This window comes from Stegodyphus dumicola, chromosome 5 (assembly GCF_044657685.1).
Source record: "Stegodyphus dumicola isolate Sdum_Otavi_A_Nest chromosome 5, ASM4465768v1".
In the NCBI taxonomy this organism is placed as follows: domain Eukaryota; kingdom Metazoa; phylum Arthropoda; class Arachnida; order Araneae; family Eresidae; genus Stegodyphus; species Stegodyphus dumicola.
Genome location: NC_140772.1, coordinates 17342306 through 17363395, shown reverse-complemented (window position 1 = coordinate 17363395; position 21090 = coordinate 17342306). Strand labels below are relative to the sequence as shown.

Here is a 21090-nt window from a genome sequence, read left to right as displayed (position 1 = left end):
CTTATTGGATTGAATTAAATCTACTTCGCCGACAGCGCATAAACCACAATAGAATAAATGCATTCTTTAAAATTCACTCTAGTATTTGTTTACCATAGCGACACTCTGGCGCTAGATTCACTTAATAATAGTAATAATTATATAACAGTTAACTTATAATTTTATAACGGAAACTAAGTTAACTGTTATATAATCCAATAATTATATAACAGTTAACTTATATATTTCGTTCATATTCTCACTCATAATGCACAAAATTGATATCATTTAAAGAATAGAATTATTTAATCGTTGCCACATGTTCTATTCCAATACTATAATAAAGCTAGAATGATGTATAAAAGAAATTAAGCAAACAAAACAAAAAAGAACAGTTTTTCACAGACGATTGAGTATTTCTCATTTAATTAATTCAGTTCTCACTTCGCGAGAAGGCAAAAATACATAAAAACTCAAAATATCTGTATTAAACATTACCAAGTAAATCTTAAACACTTATTTCCTCGAAAAAATTCCAGAAAGGATTAAGCATGATTTAATTGGCAATAATAAATGAATGATTCTTGTTGTTGCGAAGCTAAGTTTCTCTAGATTGGCAACAAATCCACTAGTCTGCTGTTTCAAATGTGAACTATCAGTGGCCGCCATCATAAAAACAGGCTTAGCGGCAATTAAACAACTTTAAAATTACTGATAATTCTAAACATATTGCACACAGATTTACTAAAGGCATAAAATCCTTAACCGGAAGATAAAAACAACATAATTCAATCATTTTTAAAGCAAAAAATGTGCAATGTACCAACATATAAGAGTAAAGAAACTGAGATCACTGAGCCGGGTAACAGAGTGGATATATATATAAATATATTTATATACGTTTGGTGCGGCCGATTGCAACCAAAATACGAGGTGCACATCTACATGTTATAGCAGTCCTATATACAAAATTTCAACGTTCTGAGGCTACTCGTTTTTGAGTTATACGAGATACGTACGTACGCACGTACGTACATACGTTCGTACAGACGCCACGAAAAATTCTCTTCAGAATTAATTTGAAAGCAGTTTTACAATATTTTGAAGGAAAAGAGTCTTTTATTCTGTCCTTACGTACAGATGTCAAGCAAAAACACATCGTTAAATTGCATTCGATAGCGGTCAAAATGGATATTTTCGTTGAAATATGCTGCCTGAAACTTTTCGCGATTACAATACTTCCTTTTTACTTCGTACAAGGAAGTAAAAAGGATTTTTCAGGTATTGCCTTAGTCCATGAAAGTCTACAAGTCATTGCCGTGGAACCCACTCGTCATCCATTGCACAGTTTTCTTTCGTTCATTTCTGTCTTGTCATTTCTACTGCTTCATTTCAGTTCAACCAATTCAAGTCTGAGTGTAAAGTATCTAAAGTTTGCATTTACTGAGAGCAAAATCACAATAAATAGGAAGAAAGAGCTAATGAATACCTGAGCTGTTCTTCATGACTGCGACCAGATCTTATGGCTTGCGTTTTCCCAGCGGATGGTAAGTTGGTAGTGACCTTAGCTTGTTATTTGAGCCTTTGACAAGGTGAGATTTGGTTGTGTGAAAGCCAGCTAATTTCTAACTTCCCTTTATGTTAACTCCTGCAAATAGCGGTGGATAAAATTTTGTAATTTTTAGTCTGCAACCTACAAGACATTAGTGCTAAATAAATATTTCATTTTCTTATGAAATTATGAGCAGTTAATTTTCTCATCTTTAGTTGAATAATACAAGTAAAGAAGATTGCCATCATTGTATGTCTGGGATCTTCTTTAAAACCAACAAAGTTCAATTAACTGATAATTAAACAGTGCATCACAGAAACATTACACTGCCAATATGACAGGACACCTACTAAAATGCAAGCAGCATTGCCTACACATTATTGATACATGTCATTGCATCAATAAGGCCATAGTTTATGAAACGCCATGAGCTCATAATTGAATGTCTACACTAACTACTGCTCTCAGAGTGAACGCACGACGTGAACTGAGTTAAGCTCATCATTACACACTGAAGTGACAAAAGTCATGGGATGCCTCCTAATATTTTGTCGGTCCATTTTTTGCCCGACGAAGTGCAGCAACTCTACGTGGCATGGACTCAACAAGTCGTTGGAAGTCCCCTGCAGGAATATTGAGCCATGCTGCCTCTATAGACGTCCATAATTGTGAAAGTGTTGACGGTGCAAGGTTTTGGGCACAAACTGACCTCTCGATGATGTCCCATAAATGTTCGATGGGATTCATGTCGGGCGATCTAGGTGGCCAGATCATTCGCTGGAATTGTCAAGAATGTTCTTCTAACCAATCGCGAACAATTGTGGCCTGGTGATATGGCGCATTGTCATCCATAAAACTCCCATCGTTGTTTGAGCACGTGAAGTCCATGAATGGCTGTAAGTAGCTGAAGGTATCCATTTCCAGTCAATGATCGGTTCCGTTGCACCAGAGGACCGAGTCCATGACCATTATGGAACACCATTATGGAAAACAGCCCAGACCATTATGGAACCACCACCAGCTTGAACAGTGCCTTGTTGACAACTTGGGTCCATGGCTTCGTGGGGTCTGCGCCACACTCGAACCCTACCATCAGCTCTTACCAACTGAAATCGTGACTCATCTGACAAAGCCACGGTTTCCCATTCGTTTAGGGACCAACCGATATGCTCACGAGCCGAGTCGCTGCAGGCAATGTCGTGTTGTCAGTAAAGGCACTCGAGTCGGTCTTCCGCTGGCATAGCCCGAGGAAGACAAATTTCGCCGCACTGTCCTATCGGACACGTCCCACATTGATTTCTGCGGTTATTTGACGCAGTGTTGCTTGTCTGTGAACACTGACAACTCTACGCAGACGTCGCTGGTCTCGGTCGTTAAGTGCAGGTGGTCGGCCACTGCGCTGTCCATGGTGGGATGTTATGCCTGAAATTAGATACTCTCGGCACACTCTTGACACTGTGGATCTCGGAATGTTGAATTCTCTAACGATATCCGAAATGGAATGACCCATGCGTCTAGCTCCAATTACCATTCCGCGTTCAAAGTCATTTAATTCTCGTCGTGCGGCCATAATCACATCAAAGCCTCTTCACATGAATAACTTGAACACAAATATAAGCCCTGCCAAAGCACTTCGCATTTATACATTCTCTACGCGATACAACTGCCATCTGTATATTTGCATATTGCTATCCCATGACTTTTGTCACTTCAGTGTATGCTCATGGATGTCTACCAATATGGTCATTCTATTCGTAACATTTGTCGCAAGTTTCGAACACCACATGCAAAAATGAGTGATATACTAGTGAAATGGAGTTTAGACTAAGACAGAGAGTTTGACGATTAGGCGAGACATTCCCGACCAAGGAATTGGAATTTGTGATCAGGGTTGGAGTTTCTGTTTGGGGCCAACACATTATTGCCAGTTCTTCTGATATGTCGTGAAGTCAAACTAGCAGATCTTACTAGCAATTGTAGCTACTGGCTTTGAGAAGTTACGCCCGCTCTTTTACCAATCACAGAAACTGCAACAATGTTCATTTAAATTCTGCAGGCAAGCTGCAACATTTAAGCTAGTGTTAAGGAGCGAACACTTGTCCACCGACTGCACTGTGTGTACAGCATGGCATCAACGTAAATTGAAAAATGGAAGAACATTATATGAAATGAAGAATTACGCTATGCGTCATGCGCTGGGCAGAAGAAAGCTACCTACAGGAGTGTATTATCTCCACTGTGGATGAATGGCGGAAAACAAACTGTAGACTTTTTTTTTTTTTATTTGGTTTGCGTTCTAGATTTTGCATCAGAATCCTCAACAGCATGCGCTAGGAAACAGAGCTAAAAAATTCCGTTCTTCCTACTCTGTAGCAAGAGTCTGAACTGGCCCATTTCCTCTTTTAGTATTACACCACGTCCATTCGCGAAACAAAAATCGAAGCTAAGTGGTTATAGAAGCAGCAAACAAACTCAACCACGGACGAGTCCAAAGCCTGTTCTCAACTCATCTGTGGCCATTCTCACATTTTGCTTACATATGCTGTCTCAGAAGAAAAGAAAGACAGTTCAAGATAAATTAGTATTCAAAGTTTAATTTGAGCAATGCATTGCATAAAGATGACTATAGATACATTTCTACAATTTAGAATATAAAAAAACAATTGAAACTTTTTAGACATAAACCTTAAAAAATGTGATCGTAAGCAAAAAATTCCTGTCGCTTTCAAGTTTTAGGTTATTCAACATGTTTGTTTAGTAACCTAATTTATAAAGAAGTTTAATTATCTTAGATAAGAACTAGTGTTAATTCAGAAGTCAAACAACAAAAATCAGCGTTTTATTTTCAAATTCTCACAGGACTAGTTTCGATGGTTTTCCCGACCCACCATCGTCAGCTGCAAAAGCGCAAATGAACAAGATAGGATATAATGATCAGATAAGATAAGAAAGCCTGGAAGAAAATAAGCTGGTGGCGCCATCTGTTGATGAAACCAGAACTAAAATATAATTTCTTTAAAGGCCGAAGGCAAAGATGGATTGGAATTAGGATCGTTAACTAGAACAGAAAGATTTTTTTGAATGTGAAATGCCTCTAGAAAATCCAGTTCTCCAATGGAAGATGTTTTTTGAATTAAAAAAAAATAAATATTTCTGTTCTAGTTAGCGATCCTAATTCCAATCCATCTTTGCCTTCGGCCTTTAAAGAAATTATGTTTTAGTTCTGGTTTCATCAACAGATGGAGCCACTAGCTTATTTTCTGTCCAGGCTTTCTTATCTTATCTGATCATTATATCCTATCTTGTTCATTTGCGCTTTTGCAGCTGACGATGGTGATTCGGGAAAACCATCGAATGTAGTCCTGTGAAAATTTGAAAATATAACGCTGATTTTTGTTGTTTGACTTCTGAATTAGTAGTTGTTCGGCGTGTTATTGTGTCTTAAGAACTAGTGTGTTATACTCCTGATAAAAATTTATTACAGAAGTTTTTTCTTTAGCAAATCAATAAAAATAATGTGTTCTTGCACTTGATGTCAAGTCAGTTACCTTGAGACTATTTTACTCAAGTTTAGTTTGTAAATCTGCCTAAAAGGAGCAGTACGTATTCAGTGACCTGGATAAACTAGTCAAGCTAAGCTTGACTACTTTGAATATGTACAGCCGCTTTTAGGTAGATTTACAAACTAAACGTGGGTAAAATAATCTCAAGGTTAACATTAAGTGGACTTGACATTAAATGGATGATTAATTATTTTTATTGCTTTGCTAAAATTATATCTAAAACGTTTTAATTGATTATTTTTAATATTTTAAATTGCAAAAATATATTTATAGTCATCTTTATGCAATGCATTACTCAAAATTACAACTTTAAATATTAATTTCTCTTGAATTTTCTTCTGGGACAGGATATGTAAGCAAAATTGAAAATGGGCCCTAGTTTGGTAGTTTTCAGTGAGAAATAACGATCGAGTCATCCTAAAAGGGTCGCCGATTGCTATTTGAATTTGCACGAACTTTGGATACCTGATAATACGCCCTCAAAACAATTTTATACATATAAACGACAGATCAAGATTTAACAAACGTTTCAGAAAATATTATTGGACATATTCAGAAAACATTATAGCATCCTGACAAACAAAAGTGGAAGGTTTCATCATTTTGCTAATGCTCATTCCAGTTTCCTGTTCCGAGAATTTTATTCAACTAACTCGTTCGGTTCGAAAGTATACAAATAAGGTGGTGTGTGGTGTGGCGTATTTAATTATGGCAAAGCACACTAGGGCTATCTGCCTAGGGGGAGGGATGCCTTCGTGGAGGACTTTTTAAGGGATACTGGCTCGTATACACGTTACACATGGGGAAAACCACGAAAACACCCATGCAGCCAGCCCGTTCGCGGGATTCGAACCTCGGACCGAACTACCAGTGTTCAGCGACTTTACCGCTCGGCCGCTGGTGGGCCATACAAATAAGGAATTCAATATAATAAGAACATTAAATGGCGCGCAATTTTAATTAATCGGATAATATATATACGTCCTAAGATTAACGAATTAATTTTAATTCATACGTTAATCTTAATACCTGAAAGGAAGCTAGCTCCTTGCATTCGCATTTTGACGGTCTGTAAAATGTATTTTAATTAACACGTTATTTCTGATGTCAATTCTTTCCTGCACTTTTCGCTTATGCATACTTCCCCAGAATTCTACGAATTTCTAATTCTGCGGTAGAACCTGTAGAAATCTATAGTGACTGCGAAAGTGCAATTGTTTCAATTACGGGTGTTTGTCCAAATAAAGATCTAATTAAACAGATAAAAGACATGCTCATTTCTCTTAGCGCTTTCAGAGATATTAAACTCTTTTGGACGAAGAGTCATTATTGGTACCATTGGTAACGAATTCGCAGATAGATTGGCAAAGGCTGCCACTGAAAATCAAATTATTGATTTTGAAGTAAAGACTTCCTTTGACAGTTTGAAATCATTGTTCAAAATAGAAAGTTTGACTCTATGGCAAGCAAAGTGAAACGATCCAGACTCTAAAGGAAGATTCACATATAATTTTATCTCAACTGTTAGTGAGAGAAGATGCCTAAGTGACAAGTATCTAAACCAAGCTTTAACTAATCATGAACACTTTCCATTTTATTATAATAGGCTTTCGATTAAAAATTGTGCCTGTCCATGTGGCATGACTAATGTCGATATTGAGCACCTGTTGTTTAGAGGCTCTTCTATGAAAAATATTGTTCTAAGATTGATTCCAGATATTGCTAAATTTAATACTTTAAAGGATCTAAGTAAAAATACAGTGACTAAATTGAAATTGTGAAATTTCATAAAATATGTATCTGTAAATGAAATGAATTTATATATTGATTGTGTTTAAAATTCCCCTGTCTGTTTAAAGGAAAACTAGAATGTTTACGATATTCTGTTATTTTATTTCTTTGTATATGTAAGTAACATATTTTTATGCATGCAAGTAACATGTGTTATATTTTACAAAGTATGTAATAATGTCCTTTTGTTGGTGCAGCTGGTAAATCTCACCAGCTCTTAGACTTTAAGCTCCTATTTTAGTTCTTTATTCTATTTTAAGTTATTTCAGGCAGTAAGGTGGTAGTTCTACTGCTTAATGTGCCTGATATAGGCCTTGTTTTAGATATCAATGTTTCTTTAATTAAATAGCTCCACTAAGCCCTATTAAGCCTCTAATGGCGGTACAAGAAGTTCAATCAGTCATACTTCCCCAGAAGACGTAAATCAAGTGAATTTAAATAAAGAGAGAGAACTGAAGCTTCGAGAGGGGGGGGGGGTTGACAACCGCTGCCTGCTGTGGTGAAATAACTTAACTACCTATGAGCTGGTAAGTTTGTCTCGAAATAAGGTTAGTAGTTGCAAGGTATTATGCATCGTTCGAAGAACTAAAAGAGCAACTTGTCATAAGAAATATAACCCATTTTATATTTTACTAAGACTTCATAAATATTGTCATGAATATTGTGATGACTTCAAATTCGTTTGGTCTACAAGGTCGGATGTCATCTCGATCGAAAGTACTCGCAAGGTAAGAATAGTGGAACAGGAGGAATTCAGTAATTCTTCTTAAAGTTACATTATTAATAAAATTTAAAATAAATTCGGCTCTAGTGTAGAATTGGGTGCACCTTCGATTAGCGACAATTTTTTGTAAAATTTTGGCGATGAAATCTCATTTTTCTGGTTACCATGATAGTTAAACTTTACTTTAACCTAATGATTTTTTTTAAATAAAAATAGATTGATGTGTACATGGACAAATTTAAAGCAGTGTGTAATTCTGGGATGTTTTTTTAAGTGAAAACAGATCGAAGTGTACATGGACACAGAGTTTATGCAATTTTTTGACTTCTTATTTTGGTTTTGTGTAGCGGCCGTCTTGAAATTGTGTCTTCCTGGCGCCGATCTTGGCGACAAAAAAGAATCGCCAAAAAACAAGGAGCACGCAATTGTAAACTTTTACCATAAATTCTTGTTATGTTCTGACCCAATGCGAATGCCTTTTTGCAGCCAACTGCAGGTGATTGCCCGAAGAGATTATTTTAAATATCAAACTCTGAAATATTCTTTAACAAACTAAAAGAGCGAAAGGGGGGGGGGGAAGAAAGCAAGCATCAGAAATAATTATCCAGCAGGACGAATATAGTTGCAATTGGTAAGCCAAATTGTAATTACACTCAGAACCTCGACAAACTAATTTTGTTTCAGAAAGAGTAAAGCTTGCGAGCTCTGAAGCACGTGTTCAATCTAAATTTCAATTACGAAATATACAAGGAGAAAAGGAAGTGGTTCTTTTCGCAAGAGAATGAGAGAAAGACACAGTCGGTTGTTCTAAACGTCACATCACGTGACAGCGCGACATTAGCCTGCAAGCCTCTTTCCTACCATCTCGTTGAAGAAAGATGTAGAAGACCTTCCCTGCCGTATATATGCATGCGATGGCGTGATAGTCCGTCTTGCCCCTTTCTCTGGAGAGCTCTGATGTAACGTTGACTTTCGGACGTAATGTCACGATGTGGTCATCATGAATACAGTATCTGGGCGTGTATTGATTGAGTGGGACCTCTTTTATTTCCTACCTAGACCCACGCGAAGCAGGAGGAACTTTTGCTAATGGACTGGATGAGAGGCACTTTTCGCTTCCTTCGCATCCTGGCAGTCATTTGAGACCGACGCACGCGTCACGAAGCAAGAGGATGGGGCGTCAAAACACGAATCTCAAAGTATGAATAACAAGCTAATGGAAAGATTCACTGATTCTTAAGAGTACAAAGCATAAATTTTGGAGGGAAAAAATTATGCTAAGAAGAAAAAAGGCGTTTTAACCATCCCTTAATCAACACATCATTTGAAACTCAAAATAAGCATCCATTATTAGTCCAAAGGGATTTGAATCCCGAAGGACTATTAGTTTCGTTTTGGCATTTTGCGTCGGACGGATAAATGTCGGTTCACTTTTCAAACTGTTGCCATAAAATGTTAGAGTCCTGCATTATATTTGAAGAAATTAAATAATGAAAATCTGCGTAAATGTATGTATATTTCTCACATTGTAATAAAATAACGGTACATAGAGTCATCGAATTTTGAATAACGTAATCCTCCAACGAATATGAGCATGTGGAAGACCAAATTTGAAATTTGAAATTTGTTTTATGATCGATTTCCTATTTTTTAAAACTTTGACGAATTTTTGATTAACAAACTCAAGGATTTCAAAGCGAGCAATGGCAACGTTGTGCAGAAAAAACATTTTTATCTCCAGCGCGTGAGTCTCTGTATCGGAAATTCTAAAGATATGCTCGTTTTAAAACTATTTTGCGATATTGCTGTTGCACTGGATCTTATGGTTTAAGTGCGAGGAACATGATATTTAATAAAGAAAGGTAACACACAAAATGTTAAAAAACGCTCCTTTGGACGTAATTTAAAATCTGAAACATTTCAGATTTTTTTTTTATTTTTTATTTTAATTACCTTGTAGGGTTTATATTTATTTTAACTAACATTTATTTTAAGTTTAAACTATCTTTCCTGTCAAGCCTTACTTTTCCCTGGAATCGCCAATGCCAGAGTATGTAAATTTTAGTAGAACGCGCAAGGATTCAAATTATCAGCGGAAGTATTCTGAGTTAAATAGAAAGGAAACGAGTTCGAAAGGGTGCTTTCTTGCTTCACGAGTGTGGAGGTGGCTAGTTAGAAATCGAAGAACCACGTGTTTTGGCCTGTGTGCTTGCCACGGCAAATTGTTAATCTTTCAACGTAATATTCATATTTTGCTGAATTATCAGCGGTATTTTAGAACGCGGTGAGGTTAGTTACGTTTAGAGAGACTCGTAGTTAGTCACTTGTTATTATCTCTTTTCAGTTTCTTATTTTTATTTTACCGCCGGGTCGGCGTAGTTTGTGAGCGTCAAGAGCACGCATTTGTAATTTCTAAAGTTGAATAAAAAGGGATTTAAACCCTTCTCAAGACTTTGGTCTATTTCCAGTTCTCAGCAGTCACCACTTTGTTGCGTGCAGGTTGGAAGCGCGCAACTTTACAACCTACAAGTCTAGAAACACGGTTTTGCGTTGATTCACTTTAAATGCCATCCACTGTAAATGCGTTGTTTCACTTTTCATTTGAGTCTGTTGTCGTTCGACAAAATACAAGATATTTGCCTTTCAAATTTAATCTGGTTGTTATTGATTAACATATTAAGCTATTTAAAAGTAACATATGTTCTTAAAAATATTAATTTTTTACTTTTTAATGCAATAGATTTAAATAATTAACTTTTCAAGTATAGTATACAGAAGGTATATAACGTTCAGCGTTACACTAAATATATTTTCATCTAGTCTATCTAGTCTCTACATATAATAAAAGAAAGAGTCTGTCTGCGTGTGTGTGTCTTTCGTTCGCGCTGCGCGTAAGCTAATAGACCCACGGCTACGAAATTTGGTACATAGGTGCATCTAGACAAGAGCCAGTACACCTCGAAGCGATTTTTTTCGAAATTCGAATTAGAACTTTTTTTATTTTATGTTTCGTGACGAAATCGCGTCATTTTGAGACATAATGGGCTATAGGAAAGCGAGATTTTACTCTACACATTCCATTTTCACATCCTCATGAAACGTAGGCACTTAGCTATTTTACGAACTTAAAATAAATTTCGTGTTTCAATAAATCGATTAAATACGAATTTATTTAACAAAGGGAGCTCAACACCTTTTCAACGGGGTTCTTTCTAAAAAAGTTTATTTTTAAAAATGTACAGTTTATTTTTCTGTGATTTTTGGACACGTTAAACTTTCATCCTCGTGACTGCTTTTACAAAAAAATTTTGGAAAAATGATAATATTTTGTATTTTCAAAAATTTTTTTAAATGAAGCTTCTGAGTATACTTCTCACAACTCACACCTTTAAAAATGTGATTTTGGCAACAATTTTCCTGTCTTAGTGTTGTTGATAGATTTTTGATGAAATCCCATCATTTTGAATAGTTTCATTCTTTTAGAAATATGGGTTTGGCAACAATGTTTCATCGTATTTCTTATGTCACTGTTTTTAAGAGATTGGCATATTTCCTTGTCATTTATATATAATATATATATATATATATATATATATATATATATATATATAAATAACATGAAAGCATATAAAATACATTTTTATTGATAAAGTTGTTCTGTAGAGTAAAATTCTGCGGAATTATATGTTTTTTGAGTTGCTTTCATGTTATTTTTTGCTTATTTCTCTGTTTGTAAGATATTGAAAAGTTTTGCATGATTTTTGTTCTTCAACGGAAAGTTGGTTAATTTTTTATTAGGTTAATTAATATTTGTATTAAGGGATATAGCTTATTTCATTGTAATTTTTTCTCTTGAAAATATAAGATAAAATATCATTAATTATTCTTTGCGCTTCAGAATTTTTTGTTTTTTGTATTCTTTTATGTTATTTATTGCTCATTTCACTGTTTTTAAGATATTGAAAAGTTTTGAGTGAATTTTTTAGGAAACAAAGTTCTTAACCTCCTTTATACCATTTGAGTTCTTAAGATTTTGCAAAGGGAAGTTGGTTAATTTATTTATTGGGATAATTAATATTTGTATTAAGGGATATTGCTTATTTCATTGTAATTTTGTTATACGTAATAACTTTTTTTTTATGAAGTTGTTCTGTAGAGTAAAATTCTACGCCGTTTTTAAATTTAACGTTTGGTGTTTCCTTCAGCCATTTTCCCAAATTATGTCTGTTTATAGAATTAAAGAGAAAGTATTATCACATAAAACGAAGCAACTTAAACAACTTACATTGAAAGAAATGTTTAATAAAGTAAACAAACAAATATTAAGCTTTTTTTTTTTTTTTTTTTGTAAATTTTGATACCCTTTAGATCATAATTGTTCTTTATTTCATAAATTACGGTTTCATATTTTTAATTTTAGAATTTCTGCATGCCATCTTACGAGATTTAAACTGATGATCTATAATCCGGAAAAATCGATAATCCGGAATGTCCCGAAGAGTCCGGATTAACGACTTTTGACTGTATTATAAATTCTAATACTTGCTAATTTAACAAATATGGTATCGTTTATGTGATTACGGCAAAAAGCCTTGGGGCTATCTGCCAGAGGGGAGCGATGCCTTCGTGGAGGATATTCGAAGGGAAACTGGCTCGTCAACACGTCACACATGGGGAAAACCGCGAAAACGCTTACGCAGCCAACCGTTCGCGGGATTCGAACCTCGGGCCGAACTACTAGTGTTCAGCGACTTTACCGCTCGGCAGCTGACGGGTTTAACGAATATGTTACGTTTGAGGAAAAAAAAAAAAAAAAATTGTAATCTGAGAGCTCAGGGACTTGGGAATAGAGAGCAATTTTGACAAGAGAGGCAACACAATTTTAAAAAACGCACTGCAGTTCACTAACCCAGGATGTAGGCTTATTTAATTAATAAGGCATTAAATGCCTGGATCGATTCATCTGACAAATTGAAACAAAAAAATATCATCGTTAAATTATTCCAACTGCAATAAAAAGACCTGATTACCATCCAGCGAGCACTTTAAGAGACCATCAAAACAAAGTACAAAGGTTGGAGCTTTAAATACATCATGGCAACAAGGGGGGGGGAGGAACACTTTCAATTCCATTACAACTCATTAGAAAGAAATCGCGGTCGTAAACCAAGCAACGAATACACGTCCAGTTTAAATTAATCGTTGATTTACGCGTTTTGCCTTCCGGGGAAGAGGAGGTCGTAAGGGGTGCTACACGTTCCCAATAATAAGCAGAGTCAAACGGAAGACAAAACCGCATTTAATAACGACGCCGCAGAAACATCCGGCCATGAAACTTAGACGGCGATGACGTGCATGCAAAATTTCGACCACGGCACGCACGGAACAATCTTCTTTAGCAGCTGCACCGCACTGATAATAATGACATTGAACCGCTTTCGAAAAAGAGTAAAAATGCAAGTCCTGTAAAGCTATTTCAATACACGTCAACAAAGCTTCCCTACCTCAGAGACTAAACTGCGATGCAAAGCTGCCAAATCTTTCTATAAATACTGTAACGGCACCAGACGGATATTTGCAGTCGGAAAGGGCGAATGCATAAATTTACGATGATAAACGATAATTAATATTTCCGGCTGGCACTTAAAATCTTCACAGAGAGATAAGTTTTCAGCTTGAGGATTCTGCATATATGTTTATTAAGCTCTTGGTAACCAAATACTTTCGAAGGTTCATAGCTATACAGATTTCAAAGGATGGCAGAGCCGTAAAAACGATATAGAATATCTGATGTAGATACCACATGACTTTCTTGTACGGCCTTGAAAGTTAACTTTCGGTCTCACTGGGAAAAAAAACACTGAAGTTGGTGCACTAGCTGACTTAATTTAATGTATTAAGTTTCAAATGTTAAAAAAAAAAAAAAAAAATAAAAAAAAAAAATAAAAATAAAGCACATTTTTTGCTACACTTCATTTAAACTTATTTGCTCGAATTTGATCAGAAATATATTTATCATTCAATCAATTCAAATCTGAATAAAAAATAATTAAAAAACAATTTTTACAATTAAATTTAGATCTTCAATGCCAAAACAAGCAATTCAGCCAGCGGACAGGAGGACAAAATATTCGGTTCACAAAATTGAAAGTTAACTTTTGATCTCACTGGAGAAAAAGACACTGAAGCTGGTGCACCCACTGACTTAATTTAATGCACTCAGTTACTTAATTTAATTGTTTTTGCATAGGAACTCCAACTTGATAACAGCCAACGGGCAGGAAGACAAAGTTTTCGGTGCACAAAATTGAAAGTTAACTTTTGATCTCACTGTGGAAAAAGACGCTGAAGCTGGTGCACCCACTGAATTTAATTGTTTGTGCATAGGAACTCCAATTTGATAACAGCCAACGGGCAGGAAGACGAAATTTTCGGTGGAAAAAATTGAAAGTTAACTTTCTGACTCGCTGAGCAAAAAGACACAGAATTTCTGCACGAACTGGCATAATTCCCTATTCTACTGAGAATTTCAAATGTAAAAAAATGTCGGCCTCGTTAGGCCTAGCTCCACTTAAATTTTTGAATTGTTGAAAATATTAGCCGGAACATATTTCATAATTTACCATCATTTAAGAACAAAAAACTAAGCAAGACTGGATGTGTTTGGAGCGGTCGACTGTAAAGAAAAACAATGGAGGTTTTGAGTTATACGAGATACATACATACGTACGTACAGAAGTCATGGAAAAAGTCTCTTCTGAATCTATTTTAAATCCATCTTACGATCTCTTTTGGATAAAGGAGTCCTTTATTCTTTCTGTACATACAGATGTCAAGAAAAAAAAAATCAAATGGATTCGAGAGTCTGCTTTGTACAAGGAAGTAAAAAAGATTGTGAATACCTACCTAAGCAAGGTAAATCTAAAAAAATCCCTTTCGAGCTTCTAGCCTGAGAGATTCATAGCGTCATTTACTTAGCCAGATAACCGTAAAAACCTTGAAGCCTACATGCTCTCGTTCGCGCGGAACAGAATATTATTTTTAACTCTTATTAACGAGAAATAAGTGTTATTTTGAAACTTTAAACTAAATTAATTTTCCGCTTCTAGAAGAATAAACTTTTAGGAATATGGGAAGAAAAAATTACTGTTCTTAAATTTCAGTTTTCAACGTCTCCTGTGCTAAAATTTTGAGCCTATGCCGCAGATGATGAGAGGATGAAAGGTAGATGTTGCTAGGAAGATGCAGTATTATAATGGGTTAAATATTTCTTTATTTTTGGGATACATTTTTTGAAATGCCACACTCCAAGTTCTATTACTTTGAAGCAATTGTTTTAATATTTGGAACGAGCTTAGTGTTCCAACAATCGACCGATTGGTTCATCATTTTCAACTACAAAGATTCTTTTGAGGAATGGTTTTTGGCAATCGCATAACTTTCCAGTTTTAGAATATAATCTGGCCATCGTTATTGCCAACTGCAAATTTATCCTCCTTGGGCTAATTAAAAGGAACGTATAGGAACGAATCATACAACATGTTAAAGACAATATTCGATGAAGAGTTCAAGATTTAGGGCTGGACATTTTAGCAAGAGTGATGGAGAACACTTTGGATACAGTGAGTCGAGGCTAAAAATAGCAGCCATTTACCAGATATTATCTTTAGAACATATAACATCTCGTATGCTTGGCTATCACAAACTCAGCTCGACGTTAAAAGACTGTTTAGTGAATAATCACCAAGTCTTTAAAGTACTACAAAATCAGGGACAGTTAAAAGTATGGGGAGACACCAGTGATGTACCACGGGTCAGCTAGTAATGCCTTCCCAAACTAACTCACTCCTTAATAAAAAAAATCTAGCTTTATTAGAATTTATAAAAAAATGTTGATAAAATGGGCAACTGAAGCTTTCCAGATGATCTAGAGCAGGGGTTCTCAATCGGTGGTACGCGAGTAGTAAGCGGAGGTACTCGTGCGACGAAAGTGACGTCACTTCCGGAGAAATACAAAATGGCAGAGGCCACGCCCCCTGTGACGTCACTTCCGCCGCACGAGTACCTCCGCTTACTACTTACGCGTACCACTGGTGGTACGCAAAGAAGCAAAGTATTTTTAACTATTAAATTCAAAAATTAAAACCCCAACGTCCCGATTGAGTTTTTCTCCAACACTCGTAAATTTATGGGATCTGAGCTTTGTTCAAGAGTGGTGGTGGTACTAGTACTTTGTAATGGTGGAACTAAAGGTTTCCAATTTTTATTTAAATGGTACGCGTTATTCAAAAGGTTGAGAACCGCTGATCTAGAGTTTACCTATTACGGTACATCGTGCAATCGCACCGTATTCCCATCATCCAGTATTTATTAAAAATAATGATATTGGACCTAAAGAGATTACAATATAGTCTCAATACAATTTGAAATTCACAAATTAAATTAAACATCTGTTTTGGTGTAACAAAATCAATAGATAAACATAATTAATATAAGATAAACATAATGAGATAACTATAATAAGTATTGGGAACACAATATTGTAATGACCTGTAATAATAATTCTAAAGAGGTGAGTCACCATGGGGTTATTTCCATTATAAAAAGTTATAATGGAATCAGTTATAGTTTATAAAGTTATGGAATCAGTTATAGTTACAGTTTATAAAGTTATGAAATCAGTTATAGTTACAATTTATAAAGTTCACAGGTGGAGTCATTTTGTACATATTCAGAGGATGCAAATGTTCACTAAATTTAAGCAGCATGAGAACTTATACTTGACAAAGATCTAGGCCGTAGGAAAAGTCAAGAGTCGTCTTTTTTTTTTTTTTTTTTAACTTTGGATACTGATGTTTATCTTTGACCAGTTAACTGTGGCGCTTTCGTTTAAGAGTACGCACCGTTTTGTGTCGCTAGAATCGAGCCAGGACGAATATATTCCTTAGCCACAGAGTAAGTTGTGCTGGTAAGATATTGGATGAAAAAGATGCGTTTATTTCATAAAATTGAAAATGTTATTACTAATATTTACTTATTTGGTTAACATAGCATATATTACAAACTAAAAACGCAATAAATTAAATTAAATGTTATACATATAAAAGTAAGAATTTAAATTCCTGCTGTGGAGTGATATTCAGCGAAACAGAGTACTATACACAATTGGACTTTGCAAATCGAACACCAGTAACGCGATTCCTTCCTGATCTTACGTTTTTAGCAATGCGAATGATTCCCGCCTAATTGGCTTATATTAGCTCTAAATGGGCAAGTTTGTGTCGATTTCTTTCTTTCAACTGGATACGTCGCAAAAGTGTCTTCAATAAATTTGAGCAAAAAGTTGATACACGATCATGTTCCATTATTTTTTTTTTATATAATGTGAATGCATTCAGACACATAATGTCTAAGAAATGGAGAAATATCTTTTTGTAATACTTTTTGAGTCGTTTTCTTACTGTGGTTTACGCTATGATAATTCCATCGCTCATATCCACTCCACTCATTTTTTATTTATAATCAATCACTAGATCCGGTTTCTTTGTTATTATTTTTCTTTTCTGTTTCTATTACGTTGTCGTTATGTACAGTACTTAATAAATAAACCTCCCTCTTATCTTTCCATTTCATTAACATAATATACGCATGAAGAGTACACTCGTCAATACACAAAATCGTGTCGCTTCTCCATAACGAGTATACTCGTCAATCACAGTTAACTGGTTAATTGCAAACCTTTGAAATGCCAGGAGATCAGTCTGTGGAGATTTTATGTGAATATCCTCAGTTATAATCAAGTTATCATCAAGGAGCATCAGAAGAAGGGTGTAAATGCTCCTTTATTGGAACAAATAAAGTTCACAAACAGCACCAACTGGTGCTTACAAATGCCAACATTTTTTGTTTAACTCAAAAAGTCGGCGTAAACAAGCTTAATGGGAAGAAGCGCTCAGCGCCGCAGAAATTTAATCACTAATCAAAAAGCCACGTGGCCTTCAGGAAGGCAAAACACGCTCTGATTTCACCTTTCAAAAACCTTCCGTTAAACACTAACTTCTTTCTACCTCTTTTGAATACACGCACGCTAGTCAATTTGCATTCTGGCATTAAAGTGTGATTTGAAAGCAGGAGCGATAGGAAAGCTGCTTAAACACAGGTTGGCTTAAACATAAAATAACTGTTAATTAAACTAAATAAATCCCCACGAACATAATTTTAAAATGTTTCCATTAACTGCCTTTAATGTTAAGAATGGCAATAAATAATGCTCACAGATAAAATATAATTTATTATTTAAAGTAGAACGTTAATTATGAACCACCTTTTAAAATAATTAATAACTACATACTCTAAAATCACTGGAATGAGAATGTTGAGGAATTAGTTAACAAATCCAACGCAATTTTTCTCAAGTAAAAAAAAAAAAAAAAAAAAAAAAAAAACAATACAAAAATTGAAGCGTTTAAAGAGAAACAGTTACAGTTCTGCACTTTATCATTATGATATGGAAAAGGACCAAAAAACTTCTTACCATATTTCTGGGATTAAAATCTATGACTTACCTTGTGTCGAAAATTCCTTCGAAAATTACGAAATTATTACAAAAATCTTGCCTCTGCACACTTGATAATTATCAATTAATAATAATTATTAACATGATAATTATCACTCATAACAAGTAACTGTAGTATTTAATTACAATAAACATCACCAAATGTTATTAAAGTACGCTTTGGAATAACATCTGCATTTTTAACAAATATCACATTCATTGGAGGGGGAAGGGAACAGAATTTTCTACTCTTCGCGTAAGCGATTTGCAAATTCTTATCAACGTTTTTAGCATATCGTTTGTTTACACAAGATAATAAAAGCAGTAAAATAGAAATTAATGTAGGAGGGCAGGAGAAAAAAAGAGGAAGGAAAATAAAATAAATAATAAAATAATAAACAAATAACAGAAAGAATTACGTAAACATATTTTTCCTTTTCTGCCAATGAATAAACGTGGCAGTGAATATTCTACTAGGAAAGGTGATAAGCAAAATCGTCGTAATCACAATTTCACGCAAAGCATAGCTCATTATTTTGAACTCGCAATCAAAACCATTCGATGCATATTTATGCTGTGAGAAATGTCAGCAAAGATATGATTTTTCATCATACTAAGAACATGGATTAGATATACGACATGGAATGGAAGTTCAGTTAAAAAGTTTTCATACACACACATGCTATATGTATATATATATATATATATATATATGTGTGTGTGTGTGTGTGTGTGTGTGTGTGTGTGTGTGTGTAATGATTTCAAAATGCGTAGATGAAAGCAGTGGAACCCTCAACAGCTTACGATACTGCGTAGATGACCGAGAAAACCGTAATGACTTGATTGGGGAATTCAGATGAATAGTTACCTTTTTTATTTTATCCATTCGTTAAACGATGTGAGATTAGTTGAAATAAACTGCACTGAAGTTCCACGCCCTTCTAGAACATTCGCACCTATTACATATATATATATATATATATATATATTTGTAATAACAATATTCCATAGTCAAGAATACACTTAAAATTCTAACTGTATGTTCTTTTCATTTTTAATGGCGACGTTCTCTTATTTGAAAGTACGTGGAATTAAATCCACAGCCCCGTAGTCAAGTTGTTTTTCCCGCCTTTTCTACATGTACAGTTATAGAATGTTCTCGAGATATTTAAAGCGAACTGGATTGGCTGACGAGGCTGACGTCATTTCTTGGAAGCTCCGCCTTTCCAGAGGCTATAAAAAGACTCGCAAAAGAATATCGGGGCTTTTTCTTAAATGTCACGATGCAGTAAACTTCATACAAAAAGTTATTAGTAATTCTTTTATTTACTCCGTATATCTGATTTTTGTAACTGATATTTCTCCTGAATAATAATAAATGGATCCTGTGTTTTAAAACTATCGTCTGATTATTTAAGCTGCGACTAAAGGTGATACATCACATATATATATACAGCATGTTTCAAACGTTTTAAACACTTTGAAAAACACCGGGAACACTTTAAAATTTATTGTAGCAAAACGAGTAGCATGACAAGTAATGAGGTACAATAGAACTTCAATTATACGAATTAATTGGGACCGGACCCCATTCGGATAACTGGATGTTTTCCGAAGAAAGGGTCTACGTACACTAATAAGTGCTGACAAGTCATTGCTTGCTGAACATCTCGGTCAAAGTAAGCTGTCTGACTGTCTTCATCCGTTTTCGGACAGCCAAATTGAGCATCTGCTCGACAATGAGAAGTTGCATGTGGTCACACTTGGGAAGTGACTCAATGCACTTCAACGCGGTTTCAAGGCTGGCAAACCGTTCACTAGCTGATGTCCTGTGTCTGCTTCAACTTCGAAATTAAGGCCATCTTCTTCCTCGACACTTTCAATAAGTTCATCATCATTTCGAATCTGAAACCCAGTGCTCAAGAATCACACACACACACCATCCATTCTGAACATCCTAACTTCAGAACATCCAGGAATTTTCAAAAGAATGTTTCTTAATTTCTCAACTGACACGTCGTCCTCAACTTCTATTCTCTCTTTCCTTTCCTTTTCTTGAGCTTCTTTTCCCTTTTCTCCTTTTTTTTTTTTTTTTTTTCCTCTTCTTCAGTTGATTCTAAAAAATTCTGAAAGCGATTCGGATAATCAGCGATTGGATAGTCGGAGTTCGGATAATTGGAGTGGTACTGTACATCATTTTAAAGAGTAAACTTGTAAGCTTTTTACAACAACACTCATTTTACAACCACTGTATGTGGGAGCCATGTGTGATCCTTCAAACGTCGACGCGATAATCTAACTTTTGCCACACACGGCACAAAGTGCCTTCCGAGTTTCGCAAGAGTTAGAAATATGGAATGACTGTGTGGCGTGTTTTGAGTAAAAAATTAAACGTGATACCATACATGTGCACAAGTTATATCCTAAACACAAACACCAGCGATTTCAGTTTTGCTGTGCATTGCAGGACAAAGACAATGCTTTTGTTAATTCAAAAATTTTTTCGGACGAGACAATATTTCATACAAATGGGAAGGTAAACTGACACAGTTGTAGAATCTGGGGGACAGACACACCAGACGACATAGATCTCCGGCCCAGGTCCGATTTGCAGACCCATACAGGGTTTAGATATCTATGGTCTAAGGGACCTCATCCTCGCGGGAGCAACCCCCTCAGCCCCCGTCCGGCTTTATACAAAGCACTAGACAGAACAAATCGTTGAACAAATCGTACTTTGTCACCTTGCCTCCGGGCACCACTGCACTGGCAAAACGTACATTGTTGTGAGTGCTCTGTCTACTCTGTCAGTCCTCGCCACGAGAACTGAACGGGGTCAAACCCCCGGGGATTCGGTCGACGATCTCCGATCTAGCTCCATCGCAGCCGAAGGAACAGACACGACAGTACCAGTACGGTTCCTGCC

General features: G+C 35.5%; 1 protein-coding gene across 6 annotated transcripts in view; it reads right to left on the bottom strand.

Moving 5' to 3' along the window:
- Positions 1-21090, bottom strand: part of LOC118189526 (uncharacterized) — a 1222747-nt gene that overhangs the window by 941476 nt on the left and 260181 nt on the right. For 2 of the 6 annotated variants that reach the window (XM_085816472.1, XM_085816471.1), the window contains exon 2: positions 1469-1627. The exons of the other annotated variants lie outside the window; for them this stretch is intronic. In XM_085816472.1, coding sequence (XP_085672598.1) covers positions 1469-1484 — 16 coding nt within the window. In that variant the 5' untranslated portion in view covers positions 1485-1627. The remainder of the gene's footprint in view (positions 1-1468; positions 1628-21090) is intronic. 6 annotated transcript variants of the gene reach the window in all.